Source organism: Martes martes (assembly GCF_963455335.1).
Source record: "Martes martes genome assembly, chromosome: 8".
Taxonomy (NCBI): Eukaryota; Metazoa; Chordata; class Mammalia; order Carnivora; family Mustelidae; genus Martes; species Martes martes.
In genome coordinates this window covers 91,317,094-91,342,908 of record NC_137895.1, presented here as the reverse complement: position 1 = coordinate 91,342,908, position 25,815 = coordinate 91,317,094, and the positions used below count along the sequence as shown (strand labels likewise).

The 25,815-nt window shown below is 39.1% G+C and overlaps 1 protein-coding gene across 1 annotated transcript; it reads right to left on the bottom strand.

Annotated features, from left to right (window-relative positions):
* Positions 1 to 4,813: 4,813 nt before the first annotated feature.
* On the bottom strand, positions 4,814 to 25,598 carry LOC308347480 (olfactory receptor 6C4-like; the record flags this gene model as incomplete). The annotated part of the gene is made up of 2 exons (XM_080810954.1): positions 4,814 to 4,864; positions 24,717 to 25,598. The coding sequence occupies 2 exons, from the start codon at positions 25,596 to 25,598 to the stop codon at positions 4,814 to 4,816; spliced, it is 933 nt and encodes a 310-aa protein (XP_080667080.1).
* Positions 25,599 to 25,815: the final 217 nt, after the last annotated feature.

Genomic DNA, 25,815 nt, shown 5'->3' with positions numbered 1-25,815 from the left:
TGAAAGTACCATGCTGTTTTGATTACTACAGTTTTGTAATATAACTTGAGTAAGAACATTTTTGGAAAGCTGAGTGCTTCCACATAGTTTAGTAACATCCTAATGCATTGTAGAACGCTGGTTACCATTTGAGGTACAAGCAGAACATCATCTGGTTTGTTTACATGCTTTGTGTGTGGTACTATTGTTGAGTGGTGCTTCTTGAACATTTAAGAAACAAGCTCTACTGGACTGGTTGTGAGAGAAAATTTCCAGAACCACAGAAAATAATGAAGAGTGCATGGTATTTAGAATAAAAGGTCTTTTATGTAAAGGTGTTCCTATTTGGAACATCTGGATTTCTTTGATGACTAAGCTAGAGATTAGTGATGACTTTTAATTTATTACAAATTGTTGGGGGAACATGATCAAAAAGACATGACTGAGGCTGGTTGACCTGTGAGCTGGACATGGTACTTGGAGGCTCCTCACTTTATTTATTTAGAGATTTTATCTATTTATTTGAGAGGGAGAGAGAAAGAGACAGTGCATGAGCAGGGGAGGGACAGACTCTTTGCTGAGCAGAGAGCTTGTCTCAATCTCAGGACCCTTGGATCATGACCTAAGGAAAAGGCAGACACTTAATTGACTGAGCCACCCAGGCGCTCTGAAATTATACTTACTTAAAATTCTTGCTGTTTCTGTTCCAGTAATAACTTCTTTGTATCATGTGTTGTCCAGTGTGTAATCTTGCTTCTCTCCCTCAGTGGATATATTCCTAAGATGGGTGGTTATTTTGGCTTCTGAACTCATGACCTCTGTATAGCGTTAGCTCTACTGTCTAGTGATGCATATAAACAGAATCTGAAGCCTTGGTTTGTGACCTTCTGGATAAATTATTTATTTATTTATTTTAAAAGAAGATTTAGTTAATTTATGTATTTGAGAGAGAGAGAGAGAGAGAGAGAGCAGGGGAGCAGGGGAAGGGGCAGTGGGAGAGGGGGAAGAGCAGGTAGAGTCTGTGCTGAGCACAGAGCCAGATGCGGGGCTCGATCCCATGAGCCTGAGATCAAGACCTGAGCCAAAATTGAGAGTTGGGCACTTAACCGAATGAGCCACCCTCTTCTGGATAAATTTAAAGAAATGACAAAAATGATTCTCAGGCCAGATAGCCCAAATCATTATAGAATTGTTCTTACATAACCTTTCATCCTAAAAAGTACTCTTTTTTTTTTCTTATGGATTTTATTTTTAACATTTTGCAAGGAGCAGCATTGGGAGAATACTACTTGTTTTGATGTGTAATCTGTAGTCCATAATCTCTGGGGGTTTAGGGAGAGTGGATAGAGGAACCGGTGCTGAAGTGTGATGGCCCTTGTTTTCATTATCTACGTGCTCTAGTGCAGCTCTAATGTTATCCTGAGAAGGCTAGTAGCTAAAACCGTTTCTTTTGATTCTTCTTTCAAAATAATTTTAAATTGTATTTTATTTTAGTGAGAGTGAGAGGGCGTGCATGCAAGAGTTGGGTGGTGGAGTGGCAAAGAGAGAGGGATGGAGAGAGTCCCAAGCAAGCTCCATGCTCAGCACAGAACCAATGTGGGGCTCAGTCTCACTATCTTGCAATCATGACCTGAACCAAAACCAAGAGTCAGCCGCTCACCTGACTGAACCACCCAGTGACCCCTCTTTTGATTCTTGTCTACAGAGGTGACAGGAGTGATAAAGCCCACCAACTCAGACATTTAGAAATTGAACATTCCAAAGGCTCAGCTGCAGAATCAGTAAACTCATTCCTTTGCTGATCTATGACTTGGATTACATTCCAAATATGGGCTGGCATAAAGCCAGTTTAGTGAACAGTTGCAGAAGAGCATGACCTGTCTTTTTTTTTTTTTTTTCTTTGACAAGCTTATTTAGAGGGTGATATGTTCCCTCTCAAATAATTTCTAAATGTTTATATTATGAAGGCTGGGTGAAGCCCTGCTTAGTGTTCTTAAATTTTGCATTACACCAAGTACCCTTCTTCCTTATCTCAGCGTACTTAGAGATCTTCAGAGCACATGGAGTTGATGTAGTCAGTTCTAATAATCTCCTGCCAAATGTTCTGATTGGCTTTATGTCAAGTGTGGATAAGTCGATCTGTCTACCGAAGGATTCAACTGGCCATAAGAGAGATGTAAATAAGCTGGCCTTGCTGCAGAGGGATTTCAAGTAGAATGACCAACATGTTTACAGTCCCATTATATTAAACCAATCAATTTAATACCTATTCTTACTAATTAAGCTGCAGTTTCTTGAGAAGGATATTGTTCATACTGTCCCAATGGATATCACTTATTAAATACTTAAGTATTGGCTTTTAAATGCTTTATACTTATTTTCTCATTTAATGCTCAAAAGTATTGTATATGATAGACGTGATTATTATCCGCATTTTAGAGTTTGAGAAAAGTAAGCCTTAGTGAGGTCTATCTAGTAACAATCCCAAGGCAACTCTTGTAGAAGGTTGAGAATCTGGGATTTGAACTAACATCTATATTTTTGACCACTATATGGTATTCTGTTCCACTTCATCATAGATTTTGGTAGAAATGTGGATTTGGGTGAACCTAATGATTGAAATGTGGCTATTTAAGAACATTTCTGTATCAGTTGATAGCTCAGTGAATTTGTATTGGTTTGTGCCCTCTTGGGAGCTTCCCAGGTGGAATGTGAAACCAGCACTCATACTCACAGGGCAGGGAGAGATGGAAGAAAGAGACAGACCACTCCGGGTGGGTAAGTGGCAGTTTTAGTAAGCAAAGGGAGCTTATATAAGAGGCTTGTCTTGGGTGGTATCAAGACAAATGGATTGCTGCACCTGTCTGCTGCATCTTAAGAGTTTATAGAGGCCCTAACTGGGTTCAGTCATGTAAATGGTACAGGTGTTGTCAACATCACATCACCATCGCAAGGCTGTGTCCTTGGAGCAGCCCCTGGGAGTGAGAAAGGCAAGTGGAAGCCACATTGTAAGCACAGGGGAGGGAGCATATGGTCACCCCCAGGTCATGGGTTAATCAATGGAATTATGTCTTTTTGATGATGTTCCCCAACACTTTGTAATAAATTAAAAGTCATCACTAATTTCTAGCCTAGCCTCTAAAGAAATCAGATATTCCAAATAGCAACACCTTTACATAAAATACCTTTTATTCTAAATACCATGCACTCTTCCATATTTTCTGTGGTTCCGGAAATTTTCTCTCATAGCAGTCCAGTACAGCTTGTTTCTTAAATGCACAAGAAGCATCATTCCACTCACCAATAGTACCACATATAAAGTACGTGAACACACCAGATGATGTTCCACTTGTACCTCAAACAAAATCAACATTCTACAATGCATTAGGATTTTACTAAACTCTGTGGAGGTACTCAGCTTTCTAAAAAATGTTTTCAATTAGTTTGAAGTTGAGGTCCTACCACCACCAGTTCATATTCAAGCTGTTGTGAACTTGAGTAGATGTGTAGAGTTCTTGGTAGGGTAGTCTATTCCCATTTGGTTGCTAAGACTTATACATTCTAAATTCTAAATATAAAACCATATTTTTTTCTAAAGATTTTATTTATTTATTTGACAGAGAGAGATCACAAGTAGGCAGAGAGGCAGGCAGAGAGAGAGAGGGGAGGAAGCAGGCTCCTTGCTGAGCAGAGAGCCTGATGTGGGGCTCGATCCCAGGACCCTGAGATCACAACCCGAGCCGAAGGCAGAGGCCCAACCCACTGAGCCAACCAGGTGCCCTAAATATAAAACCATATTATATTTTATATGCATTATCTGTTTATGAAACAGGTATCTGCAGCTTATGTTATAAACGAAAAAACTTGGAGAAAAGTTAAAAGAATGGAGTCATATCACAGAATTTGGCCTTTCCAATATTTAACAAAAGTAAACAAACATGAAAATAAAATTACAAGAGGAAAGAACAAATCACCAGAAACTACCAAAGAGAGAAAGAGAAAGAGAGAGAGAGAGAAAGAGAGAGAGACTGGGAGATCTCAGCCATTAACTTAAAATGATCCTAGCTAGAAAAGCAACAATAGATCCTGTCTAGAAGCAGAAGGTTTTTGACCTTGGCTCTAGAAGCCTCTTCTATCCACAGCTTCTGGAGAGTGGATGTGGAAGTTGACAAAATCTTGAGGGTTTTCTCATTTGGAGAGAAGTGGACCAAATGTATATCCTTTTAATTTTCCTTTAGAGAAGGATGAAATTTGTAATGGCCACAACTGAAAGATGAACGACAAAGAGGAGGAGAATCAAAATTATTCACACTTTGTCCAAAGCATAGTCTCCAGGGCTTGCTGAGGAAGAGCAATGCCAATGCCAGATTTCCTTCAAAATAATTCTGAGGATATAACTTCCTTTCTCAAAACTTCTCTTGACTCACCAGTGTCCACTGACTCTGTAGTTTGTAATTAAATAATACCTTCATGATGGTCCCTTCCTCTCATTCTAAATTCTTATCCGTCCACTCTTCTAAATAAGCAATGTCCTTTGCCTTTTAAATTTCAGGTCATTTCTGGAAAATAGTTAACTCCCTCCAACTGTTCTTTTTATGGATTCTCATTTTTGCTCCCTAATAGCACTTACCTTGTTCTTTTATTTTTGGTAAACTTACTACATAAATTTACAGTTTAACACCTTTCTGCCATTCTAGGCTGCAGATTCCTTGAACTTAGGACCTATGTCATTCCTATATTTATCCTCAAGGGCCAGTTCAGCATCTGAGACATAGTAGACACTTAGTACCCATTTAGTAAGTGCAATATATTTTTCATGGAAACATATTGTGTTTTAAAGCTTCACAATCTTTTTGATGGTGTCCTTGAATGCTTGCTTCACTTGCTGATTTCTTAGAGTATAAATGAAGGGGTTTAACAAGGGAGTAATTGAGGTAATGAGCACAGCCATTCCTTTGTTGAAGGCACCTTCTTCTTTTGCAGAGGGATTGATGTACATAAACATGCAGCTGCCATAGGAGAGGCAGACGACAATCATGTGGGAGGAACAAGTGGAAAAAGCCTTTGTCCTTTGCTGGGCAGAAGGGATCCTCAAAATGGTCCTGATAATGAATGTGTAAGAAAATGTCACTAGCAGTAGAGTAATCACCAGAGTCACAACTGCCACGAAGAGGACCATCACTTCTAGGAGGCTTGTGTCTGAGCAGGCCAGCTCCAGAAGGGGCCCATAGTCACAGAAATAGTGATTCACAACATTGGAAGCACAGAAATCTACCTGGCTCATCAGGATGATTGGGGGTAAGATAGCTAGTAATCCTCCCAGCCAGGAGCAGAACACGAGTTGTATGCAGACCCTGTTGCTCATGATGGTTAGGTAATGCAGGGGTTTGCAGATGGCAACATAGCGGTCATAGGACATAGAAGCCAAGAGGTAAAACTCTGTTGCCCCAAGAAATATAGCAAAAAAATATTGAATGAAACATCCAACAAAACTGATGACTTTATTTCCTGTTGTCACACTGGTCAGAAATCTGGGAATAAAAATGGATGTGAAGGAAACTTCTAAGAAGGAGAAATTCCGGAGGAAGAAATACATGGGGGTCTGGAGGTGAGGGTCTACTAGAGTAAGAATGATGATAGTCAGATTTCCTAGGACACTTATCATGTAGATGAGGAACAGAAAGATGCATATCACAGCCTGGACCTCAGGTTGATTTGTGAAGCCCAACAGAATAAATTCAGTCAATGTCCTGTTTTTCATGGTTGACCTTTAGGAGATCTGAAGGAGAGAGGTGAGTGATGAAAACTCAAGTTTGTCAGGGTAGGAGAGACAAAGCTGAACCTAATGAGTCATATCATATATTCCTCTCTATGCAGTTGACGTAAACCAGTATTGCATTACACTGACCTTGGCTCCATGGAAGCCCAATTATCTTCTATGTGAATGACCTTATTCCTAAAGTCTTTTTAATTCCCCAAGCTGATATATTCCCAGACACTTACCAGACTCTATTACAGAACAATTACTCAATTTTTTTTCAGAAGAATAACATTTTTGAACCTATTCTTTAATCCCAAAATGTTTACAAAATCTGAATATTTAAGCCACTTTCCTCTGACTCTGTTAATTTTCATACTTCTTTGCTCTTGGTAGAACTATTTTTTATCAGATTCTGCTTTCTGTGCTTCCCTTTCTCCTCATTGTGCTCTTCCCCCTTTCCTGTAGTATTTGATGTTTCACTGGCTCTCTGCCATAGATCCTCATCTCCATTATTGTCCAAATCTGACTTCCTTGTTTCAGCAACCATTAGGACATTCCTTACATGGATATGGTTGAAGGTTTTGATGCATAAGTGATTTTTTTCCCTCTACCCCTATTTCTTTGGAAGCATACTTTTGTAATAGATCTTTAAGATCTTTGGTTCAGTACTCTCTCATAATATATTGTGAGCATTTTTGACTATATGAACAAGGCTCTGGTGTCAATAAATCATATTAATTAGAATTTTCTTATATGTCTCTCTGTCATGTTCCAGGTCTTATAGGTAGATTTGGGATATATCTCTGAGAATAGAGATTTTGAAATATCCACAGGCAGCACCTCAAAGTGGATTTTGCTAAGTCTTAATGAATCCTCAATGGCAAAGTAAGGATGACAGTTTATCATGCCTAAACATTTCCTGTTCTCTATTCTTGGCATATAGAAACCAGGAAAAGGGACATTCATGTTTTTTACAAGAAGAGTCCTTTATAGATAAATTGGCAATCTCCCAAGAAGGAAACTTTATGTGCACATTTGGATTTTTGTGATTCAGAGGCAAAGGCAATAGAAAAGACCCATCTAATTCACATGCATACAAGTTAGAAAAAAATCACGTCCTCGGAATCCTTCTTGACAGTCTCCCTATTACTCCATACAGCTGTTGGCGGTCCAAGGTGATATTAAACTTTGACCTGATTTGCCTTCAGCCCTTCCTTCCCTGTTTGTACTAACCTGTGGTCTTTGGCAAGTACTGCATTTTCATCCTGATTTTCACAATTGATTGACTTCATGATCCACATTTATAGGATAATAATATCAGTGACTTTAAAAACATACAGTGCTCATGCCCTTGACAATTTGAATGACTGCAGTGGGATGTTTCCCTTGTTGTTCCTAAGAGGTGAATCAAAGGTTAGATGTGCCATGTTAGTCCCTGAATAGTATCAAATTTAACATGCTGTCTATTGGCTTCCCATCAACATTCTGCCCTTCTCTCTTTCTTTGTTGTTGGAGTCACTAGCCATAGGTGGCTATTTATTTATTTATTTTAAGAAATTGAATTATAATTGACATACAATATTACATTCATTTTCTGTATGCAACATAGTGATTTGATATTTTTATGCATTATGAAATGGCCACCACAATAGGTCTCATTACTATCTGCCACCATAAAAGCTATAAGAACACTATTGATTATCACTTATGTTGTACATTATATCCCTGTTACTTATTTATTTTATAACTGGAAATTTGTACCACTTAATCCTCTTCACCTATTTTACTTCCCTCCCCCCAGCTTCTCCACACTCTGGTAACCATCAGCTCACTCTTGTATCTATGAGTCTGTTTCTCTTTTGCTTTGTTGGTTTTATTTCTTAGATTCCACAGGTAAACATTTCACTCTTCTCTTAATGAAAGTACCCAAGTGTTTGGGGCTTGCTTAGGAAGCGTATTACCTTCCATTCTATGAATCCAAACCAGAATCCAATCATAGATTCTGAGAGACACAGTCCTTCACATATATAATAAGAAAGAAAAACAAATAAATAACCTACCTCCCAGCGGGACACCTGGGTGGCTCAGTGGGTTAAAGCCTCTGCCTTCAGCTCAGGTCATGATCTCAGGGTCCTGGGATTGAGCCCCACGTCAGGCCCTCCGCTCAGTGGGGAGCCTGCCTTCCTCTCTCTCTGCCTGCCTCTCTGCCTACTTGTGATCTCTGTCAAATAAATAAATGAAAATCTTAAAAAAAAAACCCACCTCCCAGCAATGATAGAATTAGAAGAGTGGAATTTGATAGATAGAAAATTCCTTAATATTTTTATGCTAAAGGAGATTATTTTGAAGTCAGAAAGCAAGGCTTGGGCTTCTCTGCAGTTTCTATGTTAAGCAGAACGACACAGATTTTATCTGCTCTTTTGAATATAGGCACGTGGGAATCGATTTCCTGAAGAAGCTAAGCATGCCCTGTGGACTTAAGTTTAAATGCTTCACATGAACCTCAATTGTTGACAACTTTGAGAACAAGTTGTAAACATATGGCTGAGGAGAGAAGGTCTAGAGAGACCATGATAACGGGTTCCATGAGAGAAGCTGCTGGAGACATGATGCTTGTGAAGTTTAGAGCGAAAGAGCAAGATCCCTGGGGATTGGTGTGCCTGGCCTACTCATTCTTCCTATTATCTCTTCCTTTAATAACCCAGTTTGGCCAGTGCTCAAACCTGAAATAAATGAATTCACTTCACAGTGAATTACCATAATCTTAATGCCATCATGGCCTCCATTAAGATCTGCATGCCTAATTTTACTGAAATAATAGGAATCAGCACCTGGAAAATATTTTACTGTTACAGATTTGGTTGATATGTTCTACTCTATAAATAGTTCTTTATCTTTGAAGAAATGATACATTTTATTTATCTCCCCATGAGATATTTGGGGAGCCTTGCCAATGCCCACACCTTTATAGATCTTAACCATGTTCAACTTATTCCAAGAACACAGGTATGACATTATATCGATAACATCCTTCTGCAAGGATATGCAAACTTTCCAGTAGGGATAAGCCGCTGCATGCTGCAAAATTCAAGGCACTTCTATTTCAGTAGAATCTCCGGACATGACTTGTCAGCCCAGGGATGATCGATACCTGGTTCAGGAAGGAACCAACTCTTCATTGACATCAGCCCTTACTACTTTAGAGTAGACTCAACATTTAGTGTGTTTATTTGGGTTTCAGAGGTGAAATCTTCCTCATTCACAAACTTTCTTTAAATTCATTACGCTGGGGGCGCCTGGGTGGCTCAGTGGGTTAAGGCCTCTACCTTCAGCTCAGGTCATGATCCCGGCTTGCTGGGATTGGGCCCCACGTCGGGCTTTCTGCTTGGCGGGGAGCCTGCTTCCCCCTCTCTCTCTGCCTGCCTCTCTGCCTACTTGTGATCTCTCTCTCTGTCGGGTAAATGAATAGAATCTTAAAAAAAAAAAATTCATTATGCTGTTACTCACAAATTGGCTCACTTTGAATGGGCCATTCAATGACAAAAAGCTGTAGAGGCTGTCTAAATTGCAATCAAATAGGCACTTGCATTGGTGTACACCCAGAAGCTCCATCACTGTAGAGGCTTCAGCAATCTCTTTGCATTCCTTCCAGAGTTTCTGGATCCACCACAGTGGCCTAAATTGTTCATGGGTTTCTGGTGTAAGAAACTGCTTTCCTTGACTGAATCAACACACCATCAGGATGGCAACTGTTGGTTGTATAGTGGGCTCTTCTTGAGATAAATGCTTTCACAGGTCCTGAGCTTGTGATTCTCTGAACCCAGTTGTCTGTTGTGCCTTTGGTCATTGAGATAGCACTCCACAAAGTTGGCATGGCCTTAGGGGCCTCATTAGGAAAAGGAAAATGCTAATTATGAAGCCAAACTGGGCCCTCTGGCATATCCCACCTGTAGGTCCTCAGTCCTTTGCTAGATGCAATGGTGCCAAGAGGTCACCCCTCTTCCATATCTACTGGCTACTTAGGGACCCCCATGGGGTTATCTGAATGATTAGGAAAGGGAGTCTGTAGTCGTTATAGGTGTCAGCACCACTGCCATGCTTGATAGAGCCACTGAAGAGCTGCTGCATCCCATTTCCTAAACTGGGACATCCCTAATCAAGGACGGGACCCACGTTCAGCAGTTATCTTAGCACTAGAGGGTGTCCTGGCCAACACTTGGTCCCTTCTGCACATTTTTATAGATTCTAGGCCATTGTCAATGGTATGGTCATCTGGTCTGACTGATGGCAGGAATAACAATTCCTTATCCAAGGTGTTCCCCCCTCTCTGTTGAGGTAAAGAACTTTGGAAATTTCTTGCCTCCCAGATACCCAAAATACAAATCAAGCCCACACATATTCTCCACATACTAAAATTCACTTTTCAGGGGCTTATTGCAATGTACAGGCAGATAGATTGGCTTTGATTTCTGAGACACATATTGGACAACCTCAGATCTGATCTAACTTTGGACTGGTGCGCCCATGAAATATCAGGCCACAGAGAAGCCACTGCCCTGAGGTCCTCAGAAGAATTAAAGAGACTCTCCTCCTCAGCCCTGAGTGATGTAGTGACTGACTCATGTACCGCATGTGGGAAAATGTGCCACTGTCTATACAGTTGAGAAGACTCGTGTCCCTGGGGACTATCCATTAGCCAATGGTAAATAGATTTTATGGGGTCACTGACTCCCTCTATGTACTATTCTCTGACCATGGTGAGCATTTAGAAGGGACTATTACTCATCTATCCTTCCAGACATGTTACCAGTGAAGCCTTAACAGGAGCATTAACAAGACACTTACTCACTTTAGTGTTACAGACATTACTAATATTAACCTAGGCACTTATTCACTTCTGAAAATAGGCAATGCTGGGCTCTTGAAACAGCATTCATTAAAACTCCCCACCTTTTCCTCCCCAACCACATTACAAGCCTCAGGCTGCAGGCCTTAGAGAGTGCAGTAAAGGCTTTCTTAAAGAAACCTTGCTAAATTTACAGAACAGTACATGATCTGCTCACTGACTCTCACTGCCATCAGCAACCTCAGTTATGCTCAACTTCTGACACTTAGGACCCCTTGCTTTGTCCTGATCATCGGGCTTACTAGCACCTTATAAATAGAAACCTCTCCATACAAGATGTTCTGTCAAAACAGTCACTCCTGTTAGGCCTTTGGTTTCATTGTTATACACCCCCCTCATATCCCACTCCCAGACCTTCCTCCTGACATCACCTGTGAGCCTTTTGTGCCAATATTTTATTTTGGGCAATGGGATTTCCCTCAGTCTCAATACCAACATGATCTTTTTTTGCTAATTGTGCTCACTTTGCTCAGGATCCTGGGAGTCACGGACCTTGCCTCAGGTGCACGCAGTGCCCCTGCAAAAACTTACATTATTAATGCCAGCCAGGAAATATCTAAGATACTTTATAAACACATGCAACAGCATGTATGAATTTACCATTAAAATGATTTATGCATTTTACTACTGATAGAAATTCAGGTTGTTTCCATTTCAGGGAAATTCTGTATATGCTGCAGTGAGCATTTTTATATACACATGCTATGGAGTATGTAAGGTTTGTTTCAGAAATATATCAAGATTATTTAGGAGTGCGTTTAAAAATTTTCAAATGGGGATGCCTGGGTGGCTCAATCGGTTAAGCTCTGACTCTTGATTTCAGCTCATGCTGTGATCTCAGTGTCGTGAGATCCAGTCCCAGCTCTGGCTCCATGCTCAGTGGGAAGTCTGCTTGAGACTTTCTCTCTCTGCACCTTCCCCCAGTCATGCTCTCTCTCTCTCAAATAAATAAATAAGTAAATAAAATCATTGGGGCGCCTGGGTGGCTCAGTGGGTTAAAGCCTCTGCTTTTGGCTCAGGTCCTGATTGGGATTGAGCCCCGCATCGGGTTCTCTGTTCAGCGGGGAGCCCACTTCCTCCTCTCTCTCTCTCTGCCTGCTTTCTGCCTACTTGTGATCTCCCTCTGTCAAATAAATAAATAAAATCTTTAAAAAAATAAATAAGTAAATAAAATCATAAAAAATTTCAAACATATTACTGTTTTCTGGTTGTATTTTTATACTGATTTCTGGTTTAAGTACACTGTGGTCAGAGAACAAATCCCTATATCCAATCTTTTGAGATTTCTTGAGATTTTCATTTTGGTCCTGTTATTCTAAAAACATTTCTTTTTTTTTCTTTTTTGTTGTTTGTTTGTTCTTGAAAAGAAAGTGGATTTTGGATTTGTTGGGTGCAGTATATTTCTGTATTTTTATTAAGTCCAGATTTTAATCTTGTGCCTTAAGTGTATATATTTTTTGTCTTGTCTTACTATTGACTTCATGGCTAAAAAATTCCACCATGATTTTATTTTATTTTTACAGATTTTATTTATTTATTTGAAAGAGCATGAGTGGCCAGAGGGGCAGAGGGAGTGGGAGAAGCAGACTCCCTCCTGAGTGGGGAGCCAGATGCAGGGCTGGATCCCAGGACCCCAGGATCATGACCTGAGCCAAAGGCAGATGCTTAACTGACTGAGTGACCCAGGCACTGCTTAACTATCTTTCTTAATAAGTCTACCAATTTTTATTTGGTTAATTTTGAGGTTTAGTTAGTTGTTAGGTACACAAAAAATGATCAAAGTCTATAGTTACTTAATATCTTTACTCTTCTCTCAGTCAGTAAAAGAAATATAGGGCTTTATCTCCATTTCATATCTCAATTAGTATGACATTTTATTTTTTATTTTTATTTTTTAAAAAGATTGTATTTATTTACTTGACACAGAGAGAGATCACAAGTAGGCAGAGAGGCAGGCAGAGAGAGAGAGAGGAGGAAGCAGGCTCCCTGCTGAGCAGAGAGCCTGATGTGGGACTCGATCCCAGGACCCTGAGATCATGATCTGAGCCGAAGGCAGAGGCTAAACCCACTGAGCCACCCAGGTGCCCCTTATATTTTTATGCTCTATATTTTGTTAAAACCCCATACTATATGACTATTACTGATTTTGCAGATGTTGACTTAGATTTACCTGTATATTTACATTTTTATTTTTATCCATTCTTTCTTCTGTGTGATTTTTTCCATTGTAGACCCTAATACAGAGAGATCCTCAGAGAGAGCCTGTATATCTTTTACTAGTGTCCCAAGATAGTGGCATCTTGAAAAACTATAGCATAACCAGTATATTAATATTTTAATAATCCATTGATCTTTTATGATTTGTTATGGCCTGGTTCTTCTCATGGCAAATGTTTTTAGTTTTTTATATGTGAAAATCTCTTTATTTCATCACTTTTAAAATAAATCTTTTATTTAAATTTAACAGGCATTAAAAAAGTACACAAAAGGAAGTACCTATATTGAGTAAATATCACATCTAAATAACCAGCACCCCAAAATTTAATTGTTAGATGTCTTGGTGTGTATTTCTTTGAATTTATTCGATTTGAAATCTGATCAGCTATTTGACCCTAAAACAACGGAATGCTCATTCTTCTTGAGTGCACATGGAACCTTCTCCAGAATAGACCACATACTGGGTCACAAATCAGGGCTCCACCAATAACAAAAGACTGAGATTATTCCTTGCATATTCTCAGATCACAATGCTTTGAAACTGAAGCTCAACCACAAGAAAAAGTTTGGAAGGAATTCAAACACCTGGGAGCTAAAGACCACCTTGCTTAAGAATGCTTGGATCAACCAGGAAATCAAGAAGAACTTAAACAATTCATGGAAACCAATGAGAATGAAGACACTTCACTCCAAAACCTATGGGATGCAGCAAAGGCAGTCCTAAGGGGTAAATACATAGCTATCCAAGCCTCCCTCAAAAAATTAAAAAATCCAGAATACACCAGCTGTCTCTACACCTTAAAGAACTGGAGAATCAACAACAAATTAAACTAACTCCGCACACAAGAAGGGAAATAATCAAGATTAGAGAAGAGATCAATGAGAGAGAAACTAGAGACCCAGTAGAATGTATCAATGAAACTAGAAGCTGTTTTTTTGAAAGAATCAATAAGATCGATAAACCATTGGCCACACTAATCCAAAAGAAAAGAGAGAAAGCTCAAATTAATAAAATTATGAATGAAAAGGGAGAGATCACAACTAACACCAAGGAAGTAGAAAGAATAAGTTAAGCAATCTAGATGAAATGGATGCATTCCTGGAAACCTATAAACTTCCAAAACTGAACCAGGAAGAAATTGACAACCTGAATAGAACAATATCTAGTAAGGCGATTGAAACAGTGATCAAAAACCTCCTGAAAAACAAGAGACCAGGACCTGATGGATTCCCTGGGGAATTCTACCAAACTTTCAAAGAAGAAATAATACTTATTCCCCTGAAGCTGCTTCAAAAAAAAGCAGAAGGAAAACTTCCAGACTCTTTTTATGAAGCCAGCATTACCCTGATCCCCAAACCAGGAAAAGACCCCACCAAAAAGGAGAATTTCAGACCAATATCCCTGATGAATATGGTTGGTCTGCTATTTGAATCTGCAGGTTTATGTTTTTTTTTTTTCTTCCAAGTTTGGGAAGTTTTTGGCAATTCTTTTTTGGAATCCTTTCTTATCTCTACTCTCTTCTTTCCTTCTGGACTAGAGTTTTACCAATTTTAGCTCTTTTCTAATTGTCCCATGGATGTCTGAGTTTTTGTTCATTTTTAAAAAATGTATTTAGGGGGCACCTGGGTGGCTCAGTGGGTTAAGCCTCTACCTTCGGCTCAGGTCATGATCTCGGGGTCCTGGGATCGAGCTCCACATCGGGCTCTCTGCTCTGTGGGGAGCCTGCTTCCTCCTCTCTCTCTGCCTGCCTCTCTGCCTACTTATGATCTCTGTCTATCAAGTGAATAAATAATAAAAATCTTAAAAAAATTGTTTAAAAATGTATTTAGTTTCTGTCCTGAGTAAATTCTACTGATCTGTCTTCAACTTCACCTATTCTGTCTTCAGTCATCTTTATTAATGAGGTCACTCAAAGAGTTTTCAAAATTTCTGTTACTATACTTTTAAGTTCTATACTATAATTTCCTTTAATAACTTTCTTTATAAGATTTTCTATTTTTCACTTATTTAAAGAGAATTCACAATTGCAGTGAACATTTTTATGATGGTTGGTTTAAAATCCCTGTGAGATAATCCCCAAATTTGATTCATCCTGGTGTTGGCATCTATTGATTGTCTTTTTTTCATTTAAGTTGTATTTCTGGTTCTCTGTGTGATGAACAATTTTTTAGATTTTATTTATTTATTTGTCAGAGAGAGAGCACAAGCAGGCAGAGTGGTAGGCAGAGGCAGAGAGAGAAGCAGGCTCCCCGCTGGACAAGGAGCCTGATGCAGGACTTGATCCCAGGACCCTGTGATCATGACCTGAGCTGAAGGCAGTGGCTTAACCAACTGAGCCACCCAGGTGTCCCATGATGAACAATTTTTTAAAAAAATATTTATTTATTTTAGAGAGAGAAATAGTTCCAGAGAGCTCCAGACAGAAAGAGTGTGCAAGTGAGGGGAGGGACAGAGGGAGGGGGGAAAGAGAATCCTCAAGCAGACTCCCCACTGATCACACATCCTGATGTGGGGCTTGATTCCAGGACCCTGAGATCATGACCTAAGTGGAAAGCAAGATTCAGGCACTTAACTGACTGAGCCACCCGGGTTCAGTGTTAAGTGTCACCAGGTGCCCGTGATGATCAATTTTTGATTGTTTTCTTGATATTCTGGATATTTTATTATAATATTCTGAATCCTATGTAATGTTTTTTAGCAGCCAGTCTCTTTGTTGAGGTGTAGCACAAGGCCAAGTGACTGCATAGTTTCAGTCTTTTCCTCAGTGCTGCCACAACCATCCTGTCAAAAGTGGAGTACTCTAGACCTGCTGCCCCATGGCAGATGGGTGGGGTCCAAGTGCAGCTTCCTTCTTGACCCCAATGACACCTTCACACTGAAAGTAAGGCATTGATTCACACTGTCTTTTTTGCCTTTAGTGGGGGTGTACACTCAACAGGGAAGGTAAAGCAGAGATCTGACTCATGCCACTCTGTTGTGGCAGCATGGGACATCCCAATTCCCTGATAGTCTTTGCTGGCCAGGGAAAGTGGGTGAGTGGGTGGCCAATTAGCCTATGACCTAGTATGACCTAGTGACCTAGTGTGTACTCTATTCTGGAGAATGTCCATTGCATACTTGAGAAGAATGTGTGTTCTGCTGTTTTAGGATGGAATGTTCTGAATGTATCTGCTAAGTCCATCTTGCCCAGTGTGTCACTCAAAGCTATTGTTTCCTTGTTGATTTTCTGTTTAGATGATCTGTCCATTGATGAAATTGGGGTGTTAAAGTCCCCTGCTTTTATTGTGTTACTATCAATTAGTTGTTTTATGTTTGTTATGAATTGTTTTATGTATTTGGGTATTCCCATATTGGGTGCATAAATATTTACAACCATTATATCTTCTTTTTTTAAAAGATTATTTATTTATCCATTTGACACACACAGAGAGAGTGTGTATAAGCAGGGGGAGCAGTAGAGGGAGAGAGAGAAGCATGCTGAGCAGGGAGCCAGATGTGGGGCTCAGTTCCAGGACCCTGGGATCATGACCTGAGCTGAAAGCAGACATTTAATTGACTGAGCAACCCAGGCGCCCCAGAACCATTATATCTACTTGTTGGATTGTCCCCGTATAATTATATAGTACCCTTGTCTCTTTTTATAATCTGTTTTAACATCTAGTTTGTTCAATATAAATATTGCTACCCTGGCTTTCTTTTGACATCCATTTGCATGATAAGTATTTCTCCATGTCCTCACTTCTGATCTGCAGGTGTTTTTAGGTCTAAATTGAGTCTCTTGTAGGTAGCATATATATGGGTCTTTTTTTTCCCCCAAAATCCATTCTGACACCTGCCATCCTTTGATTGGAGTGTTTAGCCCATTTACATTCAAATAATTATTGATAGATATGTATTTATTGCCATTTTATTACTTATTTTGCCATTGTTTCTGGAGATTTTCTCTGATCCTTTCTTGTCTTTCTCTTCTTCATGTTTTGTTGATTTTCTTTAGTGATGTATTTGGATTTCTTTCTATTTATTCTTTGCATGTTTATTAGGGTTTTTGATATTTGGTTACCATTAGATTTGTATATACCCGTTTCTGGAAATAGCAGTCTACATTAAGTTGATGATCGTTCAAGTTTGAATGCATTTTTTTTTTTAAAGTACACTCCACACCATCGTGGGGCTTGAAATCATGAACCCAAGAGGAAGAGTTGCAAGAGTTACTGACTAAACCATCGAGGCACCTTGAATGCATTCTTTTCTCCTCTTCTCCCCATGTTTTAGGTATATGTTATTATATTTTTTATCCTCATTTTTGGTATGAATTCTTTGACTGATTTTTACTGCTTTTGGATTTCCTTTATATTGTCACTTTTGGTCTCTCCTTTCCACTCACAAAGTCCCTTTTAATATTTCTTGTGGGGATGGTTTAGTTGTCACAAAATCCTTTAGTTTTTATTTATCTGGGAAACTCTCTCATTCTATTCTGGATGATAGCCTTGTTGGATAGAGTATTCTTGGTGTAGATTTTTTCCATTCAGCACTTTGAATGTATCATGTCAGTCCTTTCTGATGTGCTCTGTTTCTCTTGAGAAATCTGTAGCTAGCCTTGTGGGTTTTCCCTTGCAAGTTAATGACTTCTTTTGTCTTGTTGCTATTAAGATTTTTTCTTTATTAGTATATTTTGCAAATGTAATTACAATGTGTGTTGGTGTTGGCTTGCTTTTGTTGATTTTGATGAGAGTTCTCTGTGCCTTCTGGATCTGGATGTCTGCTTCCTTCCCCAGATTAGGGAATTTTTTTTGCTATTAGTTTTTCAAATAAATGTTTTTCCCCCTTTTCTCTTTCTTCTCGTGGGTCTCCTTTAATATGAATGTTATTATGTTTGATGGAATCACTGAGTTCCCCAAGTCTATTTTCATGTTGCATAATTCTTCTTTTTCTCTTTTGTCAAGCTTCATTATCTTCCATTATTTTGTCTTCTAGGTCATTACTTCATTCCTCTGCTTCTTCCAGCATGTTGTATGTTGCATTGAGCCTGTTTCCAATCTCATTTATTGCAGTCTTCATCTCTGATGGATTCTTTTTAACCTTTTATCTCTATGGTATGGCTCTCAGTGATGTCTTCTATTCTTTTCTTAAGCCCAGTGAGTATCCTTACGATTGTTGTTTGAGATTCTCCATTAGACATGTTAATTATATCTGTTTTTCTGAGATTCTGGCTGTGGCCTTGGGATAAATTCTCCTGTCTTGGCATTATATCTAAGTCTCTGTCTTTTTCTCTGTGTTAGAAAAGCCAGTTAAGTCTCCTGCTTCTGAAAGTAATGGCTTTATGAAGATGAGGTTATTCAATGCCCTGGGCCTCGTGCTTCAAGGGATGTCTCCTGTGTGTGCTGCCTGCAGTCTTCTGTGAGATTATGGCTGCTCTATCCTTCAGGCCAGTCATCTGCAGAGGCACTCCTTGCATGCTGTTGACAGTGTTTGGTTTTGGCCTGAATGTGGCAAGTTTTAAGTAAGTATGCTCTGGTCTGCTTGTGAAATGAGACCTGTCACCACCTCCACTGGAACTGAGGCCCTAATAAACTACTTGGTGTGGGCAGGGATTTGTGCTGATCTTCTGGGTGTGGGACCTGTTGTTGTGGGACTGAGGGAAGCTTGACTGAGAAGGGCAGTTCACCTGGAATGTAGGGGCTTGGTGTAAGCAAGTTAGGTAACCAGTGTAGGTAATCTTCTGCTTCCTGACAGGCTCTGTGTTTATGCTGAGATCTTGGTAAGGGGAATGGTGCTGGTCAGCTGTTTTGTTCCCAGAGAGGTGTCTCCATGAATGCTGTCTCTCAGAGACTTCCTCCAAGAAGTATGAATAATTTCCCCACTGTGTGCCCCAGGCATGCTTCAGATCACTGTTTCCACATTGTCTACCCCCAGGTTGTTTTCCTGCTTTCTCTCCAGGAGCAACAAAGTGGCTCTATCCTAGCCAAGCCGCCTGTCCTGTACAACTTAGGCATCTCTTCAATAAATGGTGTTGAGAAAAGTGGATAGCAACATTCAAAAGGAAGAAACTGGACCACTTTATTACACCATACAAAAATAAATGCAAAATGATTAAAGACTTAAATATAAGACCCAAAACCATAAAAATCCCAGAAGAGAACACAGGCAATAACTTCTTTGATGTTAGCTCTAGCACCTTTCTAGATAATGTCTCCTGAAGCAAGGGGAAAAAAAGCAAAAATAAAGTATTGGGATGTCATCAAAATAAAAACTCCTGCATAGTGAAGGAATAATCAACAAAACTAAAAGTCAACCTATGGAATGGGAGAAAATATTTGCTATTGACATATATTACAAAGGGTTATATCCAAAATAGGTAGAGAATTTATAAAACATAACACCCAAACCTGGAATAATCCAATTAACAAATGGGCAGAAGACAAGAATAGAATTTTTTTCAAAGACATCCAGATGGCCAACAGACACATGAAGAGATGCTCAATATCATTTGTCATCAGAGAAATGAAAATTGAAACTACAATGAGATATAACCTCACCCCTGTCAGAATTACTAAAATTAACAACACAAGAAGCATCAGGTGTTGTTGAGGATGGAGAAGGGGGACCACTCTTACACTGTTGGTGAGAAGGCAAACTGGTACAGCCAGTCTGAAAAACAGTTATGTAGGTTCTAAAGAAATTAAAAAGAGAACTACCCTATTATCCAGCAATTTAATTACTAGGTAGTTACCTAAAGAATACAAAAATACTAATTCAAAGGGATACATGATCTTTAACCTCTTTGGTTAGGTTTATTCCGAGGTATCTTATGGTTTTTGGTGCTATAGTAAATGGAATCGATTCTCTAATTTGCCTTTCTGTATTTTCATTGTTAGTGTATAAGAAAGCCACTGATTTCTGGACATTGACTTTGTATCCTGCTACATTACTGAATTGCTGTATGAGTTCTAGTAGTTTGGAGGTGGAGTCTTTCAGGTTTTCCATATAAAGAATCATGTCATCTGCGAAGAGAGAGAGTTTGACTTCTTCCTTGCCAATCTGGATACCTTTTATTTCTCTTTGTTGTCTGATTGCTGTTGCTAGGACTTCTAATACTATGTTGAACAAGAGTGGTGAGAGTGGGCATCCTTGTCGTGTTCCTGATCTCAATGGGAAGGCTGCAAGCTTTTTCCCATTGAGGATGATATTTGCTGTGGGTTTTTCATAGATAGATTTGATGAAGTTCAGGAATGTTCCCTCTATCCCTATACTTTGAAGCGTTTTAATCAGGAACGGATGCTGGATTTTGTCAAAAGCTTTTTCTGCATCAATGGAGAGGATCATGTGGTTCTTCTCTCTTCTCTTATTGATTTGTTCTATCACATTGATTGATTTGCGAATGTTGAACCATCCTTGTAACCCAGGGATGAATCCTACCTGGTCATGGTGGATAATCTTTTTAATGTGCTGTTGGATCCTGTTTGCTAGGATCTTGTTGAGAATCTTAGCATCCATATTCATCAGTGATATCGGTCTGAAATTCTCCTTTTTGGTAGGGTCTTTGCCTGGTTTGGGGATCAGGGTGATGCTGGCTTCATAAAAAGAGTCTGGAAGTTTTCCTTCTGCTTCAATTTTTTGAAACAGCTTCAGGAGAATAGGTATTATTTCTTCTTTGAAAGTTTGATAGAATTCCCCAGGGAATCCGTCAGGTCCTGGGCTCTTGTTTTTTGGGAGGTTTTTGATCACTGCTTCAATCTTGTTACTAGATATCGGTCTATTCAGGTTGTCAATTTCTTCCTGGTTCAATTTTGGGAGTTTATAGTTTTCCAGGAATGCATCCATTTCATCTAGGTTGCTTAGCTTATTGGCATATAACTGTTGATAATAGCTTCTGATGATTGTTTCTACTTCCTTGGTGTTAGTTGTGATCTCTCCCTTTTCATTCATAATTTTATTAATTTGGGCTTTCTCTCTTTTCTTTTGGATTAGTGTGGCCAATGGTTTATCGATCTTATTGATTCTTTCAAAAAACCAGCTTCTAGTTTCGTTGATACGTTCTACTGTATCTCTGGTTTCTACCTCGTTGATCTCTGCTCTAATCTTGATTATTTCCCTTCTTACGTGTGGAGTTGGTTTGATTTGTTGTTGATTCTCCAGTTCTTTAAGGTGTAGAGACAGCTGGTGTATTCTGGATTTTTCAATTTTTTTGAGGGAGGCTTGGATGGCTATGAATTTCCCCCTTAGGACCGCCTTTGCTGTATCCCATAGGTTTTGGAGTGAAGTGTCTTCGTTCTCATTGGTTTCCATAAATTGTTTAAGTTCTTCTTTGATCTCCTGGTTGATCCAAGCATTCTTAAGCAAGGTGGTCTTTAGCTTCCAGGTATTTGAGTTCCTTCTGAACTTTTCCTTGTGATTGAGCTCCAGTTTCAAAGCATTGTGATCTGAGAATATGCAGGGAATCATCTCAGTCTTTTGGTATCGGTTGAGCCCTGATTTGTGACCCAGTATGTGGTCTATTCTGGAGAAGGTTCCATGTGCACTTGAGAAGAATGAGTATTCTGTTGTTTTAGGGTGGAATGTTCTGTATATATCTATGAGGTCCATCTGGTCCAATGTGTCATTCAATGCTCTTATTTCTTTATTGATTTTCTGCTTCGATGATCTGTCTATTTCTGAGAGAGGCGTGTTAAGATCTCCTACTATTAATGTATTCATATCAATATGACTCTTTATCTCGATTAATAGTTTTCTTATGTAATTGGCTGCTCCCATATTGGGGGCATAGATATTTACAATTGTTAGATCATCTTGGTGGATAGTCCCTTTAAGAATGATGTAGTGTCCTTCTGTATCCCTGACTACTGTCTTTAGTTTAAAATCTAATTTATCTGATATGAGAATCGCTACCCCGGCCTTCTTTTGAGGCCCATTGGCGTGAAAGATGCTTCTCCATCCCTTCACTTTCAGTCTGGGTGTATCTTTAGGTTCAAAATGGGTCTCTTGTAGACAACATATGGATGGGTCCTGTCGTTTTATCCAATCTGCAACCCTGTGTCGTTTTATGGGTGCATTTAGGCCATTCACATTGAGAGTGATTATTGAGAGATACGTTTTTATTGACATTGTGTTATCTTTGAAGTCTTTCTTTCTGTCGATTGTCTCTATATTTCTGTTCAATGCTATTCTTAGGATTTTTCCTCTTTTATAGAACCCATACATGCACCCTGATGTTTATAGCAACATTACCTACAATAGCCAAATTGTGGAAATGGCCCATGTCCAACAATCAATGAGTGGATAAAGAAGATGTGGTATATATTTACAATGGAATATTACTCAGCCATAAAAGAATGGGATCTTGCCATTGCAATGACATGGGTGGAGCTAGAGAGTATAATGGTAAGCAAAATAAGTCAGTCAGAGAAAGACAAAAATACCATATGATTTCATTCATCTGTGGAATTTAAGAAACACAACAAACCACCAAAAGGAAAAGGAAGAGAGAGAGGCAAGCCAAGAAATGGACTCTTAACTATAGAGAACCAACTGATGGTTACCAGAGAGGAGATGAATGGAGGGATGGTTTAAATAGGTTGCAGGGATTAAGGGGTATACATGTACAAGCACCTGGTGTTGTTGGGAAGTGTTGAGTCATTATACTGTACACCTGAAACTAATATTACAGTGTATGTTAACTAACTGGAATAAAAATAAAAATAAAAAAAACTCCTATAAAATGAAAAAAAAAATTACACACATTTGATGTATACACCTTAATGAGTCTGCATTGACAGATATTTTGAAGCCAGTCATATTTCTGGCCAGTGGTCATAATATATTATCATTTTTAGTATATTGCTTGATTAGGTTTGGTAAATTTTATTCAGACTTTAACATCTACATTTATGGAGGATATTGATGTGAAGTTTTTTGAAATGTATTTGTTTGGTTTTGGTATCAGGGTAAGGGGGGTCTCCGATGAGTTGGGAAGTACTTCTTTCTTCTCTAATTTTCTGGAAGAATTAATGGAAAATTGGTATGATTTATTCCTTAAGTGTCTGGTAGAAAATACTAGTGGAGATACCCAACCAGGTGTTTTCTTTTTGGGAAAGATTTTAATCATATATTCCTTTTTTTCCATTTTATTTTTTTTCTTTTGAGTGTTAATCATATTTTCTATTTCTTTAATATTTGGTTGTTGGGCTCTTGAAAATGTGCATTTTTTCTTTTTATTAAGTTTTAAATTTTAATTCCAGTATGATTAACATATAGTGTTATATTAGTTTTATGTGTATGATGTACTGATTCAGCAATTCTGTACATTACTGAGTGCTTATCTTGAAAACTGTACTCTTTAATCCCCATCACCTATTTCACCCATCTCACCACCCACCTCCTCTGCCATGAAAGATGGTAATGGAAGGAATAAAAAGGCTGAGGTAGATAGAATGATGTAAGAACATCAGATCCACTAGAAGATTTGTTCTACAGGAGGGGCAATGGGATGCATCACGAGGGAGATAAGGAATGTGCTGCTGAGAGGGATACCAGCATCACCAGAAAATTCAGTAATGACACTTATTCATCAGGGATGATGGTAGGACAGATGGTCACAGAGCTGGGCTTGTTAATTTTCATGGGTGTGATGGGACCCAAAGGAGTAGAGGCCAAGTGGCTCCACTTGACTGTCAGAAGCATTTACAAGGATTGGCAAAGTCAGTGGGGTGACCAAATGACTCGAACAGCAGGAAGTTGTGGAGATAGTCAATAGATTATAGCATCCTAAGGCCTCCCTAAGTAGCACCTGTAACACCTCCAATCTTCTCAATTTCATTTATGAATGTATTCTCTAAAAGTCAGTCACACTTTGCCACACTCCAGCTTTTACAGATTTTGGTCATTGTTAACAAGGTCTAAGATATCACTTCACCTGATTTTTCCTTTATTTTTTTATTTTTTAAAAAGATTTTATTTATTTATTTGACACAGAGAGAGATCACAAGTAGACAGAGAGGCAGGCAGAGAAAGAGAGGGGAGAGCAGGATCCCCGCTGAGCAGAGAGCCCAATGCGGGACTCAATCCCAGCACCCTGAAATCATGACCTGAGCTGAAGGCAGAGGCTTAACTCATTGAGCCACCCAGGCGCCCCCTGATTTTTCCTTTAAATTGAGTCCAAAGATTCCTTAGTTAACAGTTTTCCTTCTGATTTCAGCTCTCAAATGAGAGTCAGAAATGTCCTTGTGAACAATCACGAGATTCCATGCTGTCCCCTAAAGTAGGAAATATTTTCTGTAGGAGATGCTAGGAAGAGGTAATCTTTAAGAACTATAAGATGGAGAAGCTTGAGAAAGCAAATTGGTAAACACCTGAGAAAGATTATCTGGAGTAGAATTTGTTTTTGTATATGACCTTATAAATTACATTTTCTGGGAAGTCCCTAGGAATTTCTGACAAAATGTGCCTACAAGTTTTTGATAGTTATTGGTAAGATGAAGAGCTTCATGTGGAAAAATAGACTTATTCATTCAGCTGATCACCAAATTTATGATAAGCAAAATAATTTTTAATCAGATAGTTGTTTTTGTATGTACTTTAAAGATATTTTTCCCTAGTTTTTGCCTTTATTAAAAGATATGTATCAGAAAAAATATCTTTGAATATTTTTTTTCTTGCTTGTGAATTTGAAATAAAATTTTGGTACACATGCACAATCCATTGATATGAACAATTACTTTGAAAGAGATTTCAGAAACTCAAGTTATCAGTTGGAGTAACTTCATGAATTTCATTCAGAATTTTCATTGATTTTGAGGCCATTAAAATGAATAAAGATGCACTATTTTCCTGGTGACATCCTTGAAAGCTTGTTTTACTTGTTTGTTCCTTAGAGTGTAAATGAATGGGTTCAATAAAGGGGCAACTGAAGTATTGAGCACAGCTGCTCCCTTATTGAAGGCAATTCCTTCTCTTGCTGAGGGTTTTATATACATGAAGATGCAGCTGCCATAAGAGAGGGAGATGACAATCATGTGGGAAGAACACGTAGAAAAGGCCTTTTTCCTTTGCTGAGCAGAAGGGATCCTGAGGACGGTCCAGACGATGTTTGTATAGGAGAGAATCACCAGTACCAGGGTGACCACCAAGGTGACAACTGCTAAGATAAAGTCAAGCAGCTCCAGGAATCTTGTGTCTGAGCAAGATATTTCTAGGAGGGGTCCATAGTCACAATAGTAATGATTCAGTATGTTGGAGGCACAGAAATCCAGCTGACTGGTGAGAATGATTGGGCATATGATGATTAGAAATCCAGCCAACCAAGAGCAGAGAACCAGCTGGATGCAGACCCTGCTGCTCATGATGGTCAGGTAATGCAAGGGTTTGCAGATGGCCACATAGCGGTCATAGGACATGGCAGCCAGAAGGTAAAACTCCGTGGCTCCGAAGAAAATGGCAAAGAAATACTGAGTGAAACAGCCAGCAAAGCTGATGGTCTTGCTGCCAGTTGTGATGCTGAACAGCAGCCTGGGAGTGAAAGTGGTTGTAAAGGAAATTTCTAAGAAGGAGAAATTCCGGAGGAAGAAATACATGGGAGTCTGGAGGTGGGAGTCTAGTAGTGTAAGGGTGATGATTGTCAGGTTTCCAATGATGCTGAATATGTAGGTGAGGAGGAGAAATATAAAGATTACAGGTTTGATCTCTGGGATGTCTGTTAGTCCCAACAGAATGAATTCTGTCAGAAAGGTTTGGTTTTTCATTGTTAACCTTTGCTGCCTGTGAAGCTGAGAAGGAGACAAACGAGTGAGAAGGATAGCAAAGTTCAGGAATATTGAGTGAGGATGTGGATTTACCTTGGAATTTGTTCATGGGAAATTCTTTTGTCCAGCTGACTAAAGGAGAATGTTGGTCTCAATCTGGCCCTTCACAAAATCTATATGATAAAGTCCCCATTTAGGAGGTTTTATTTCTGAGGCC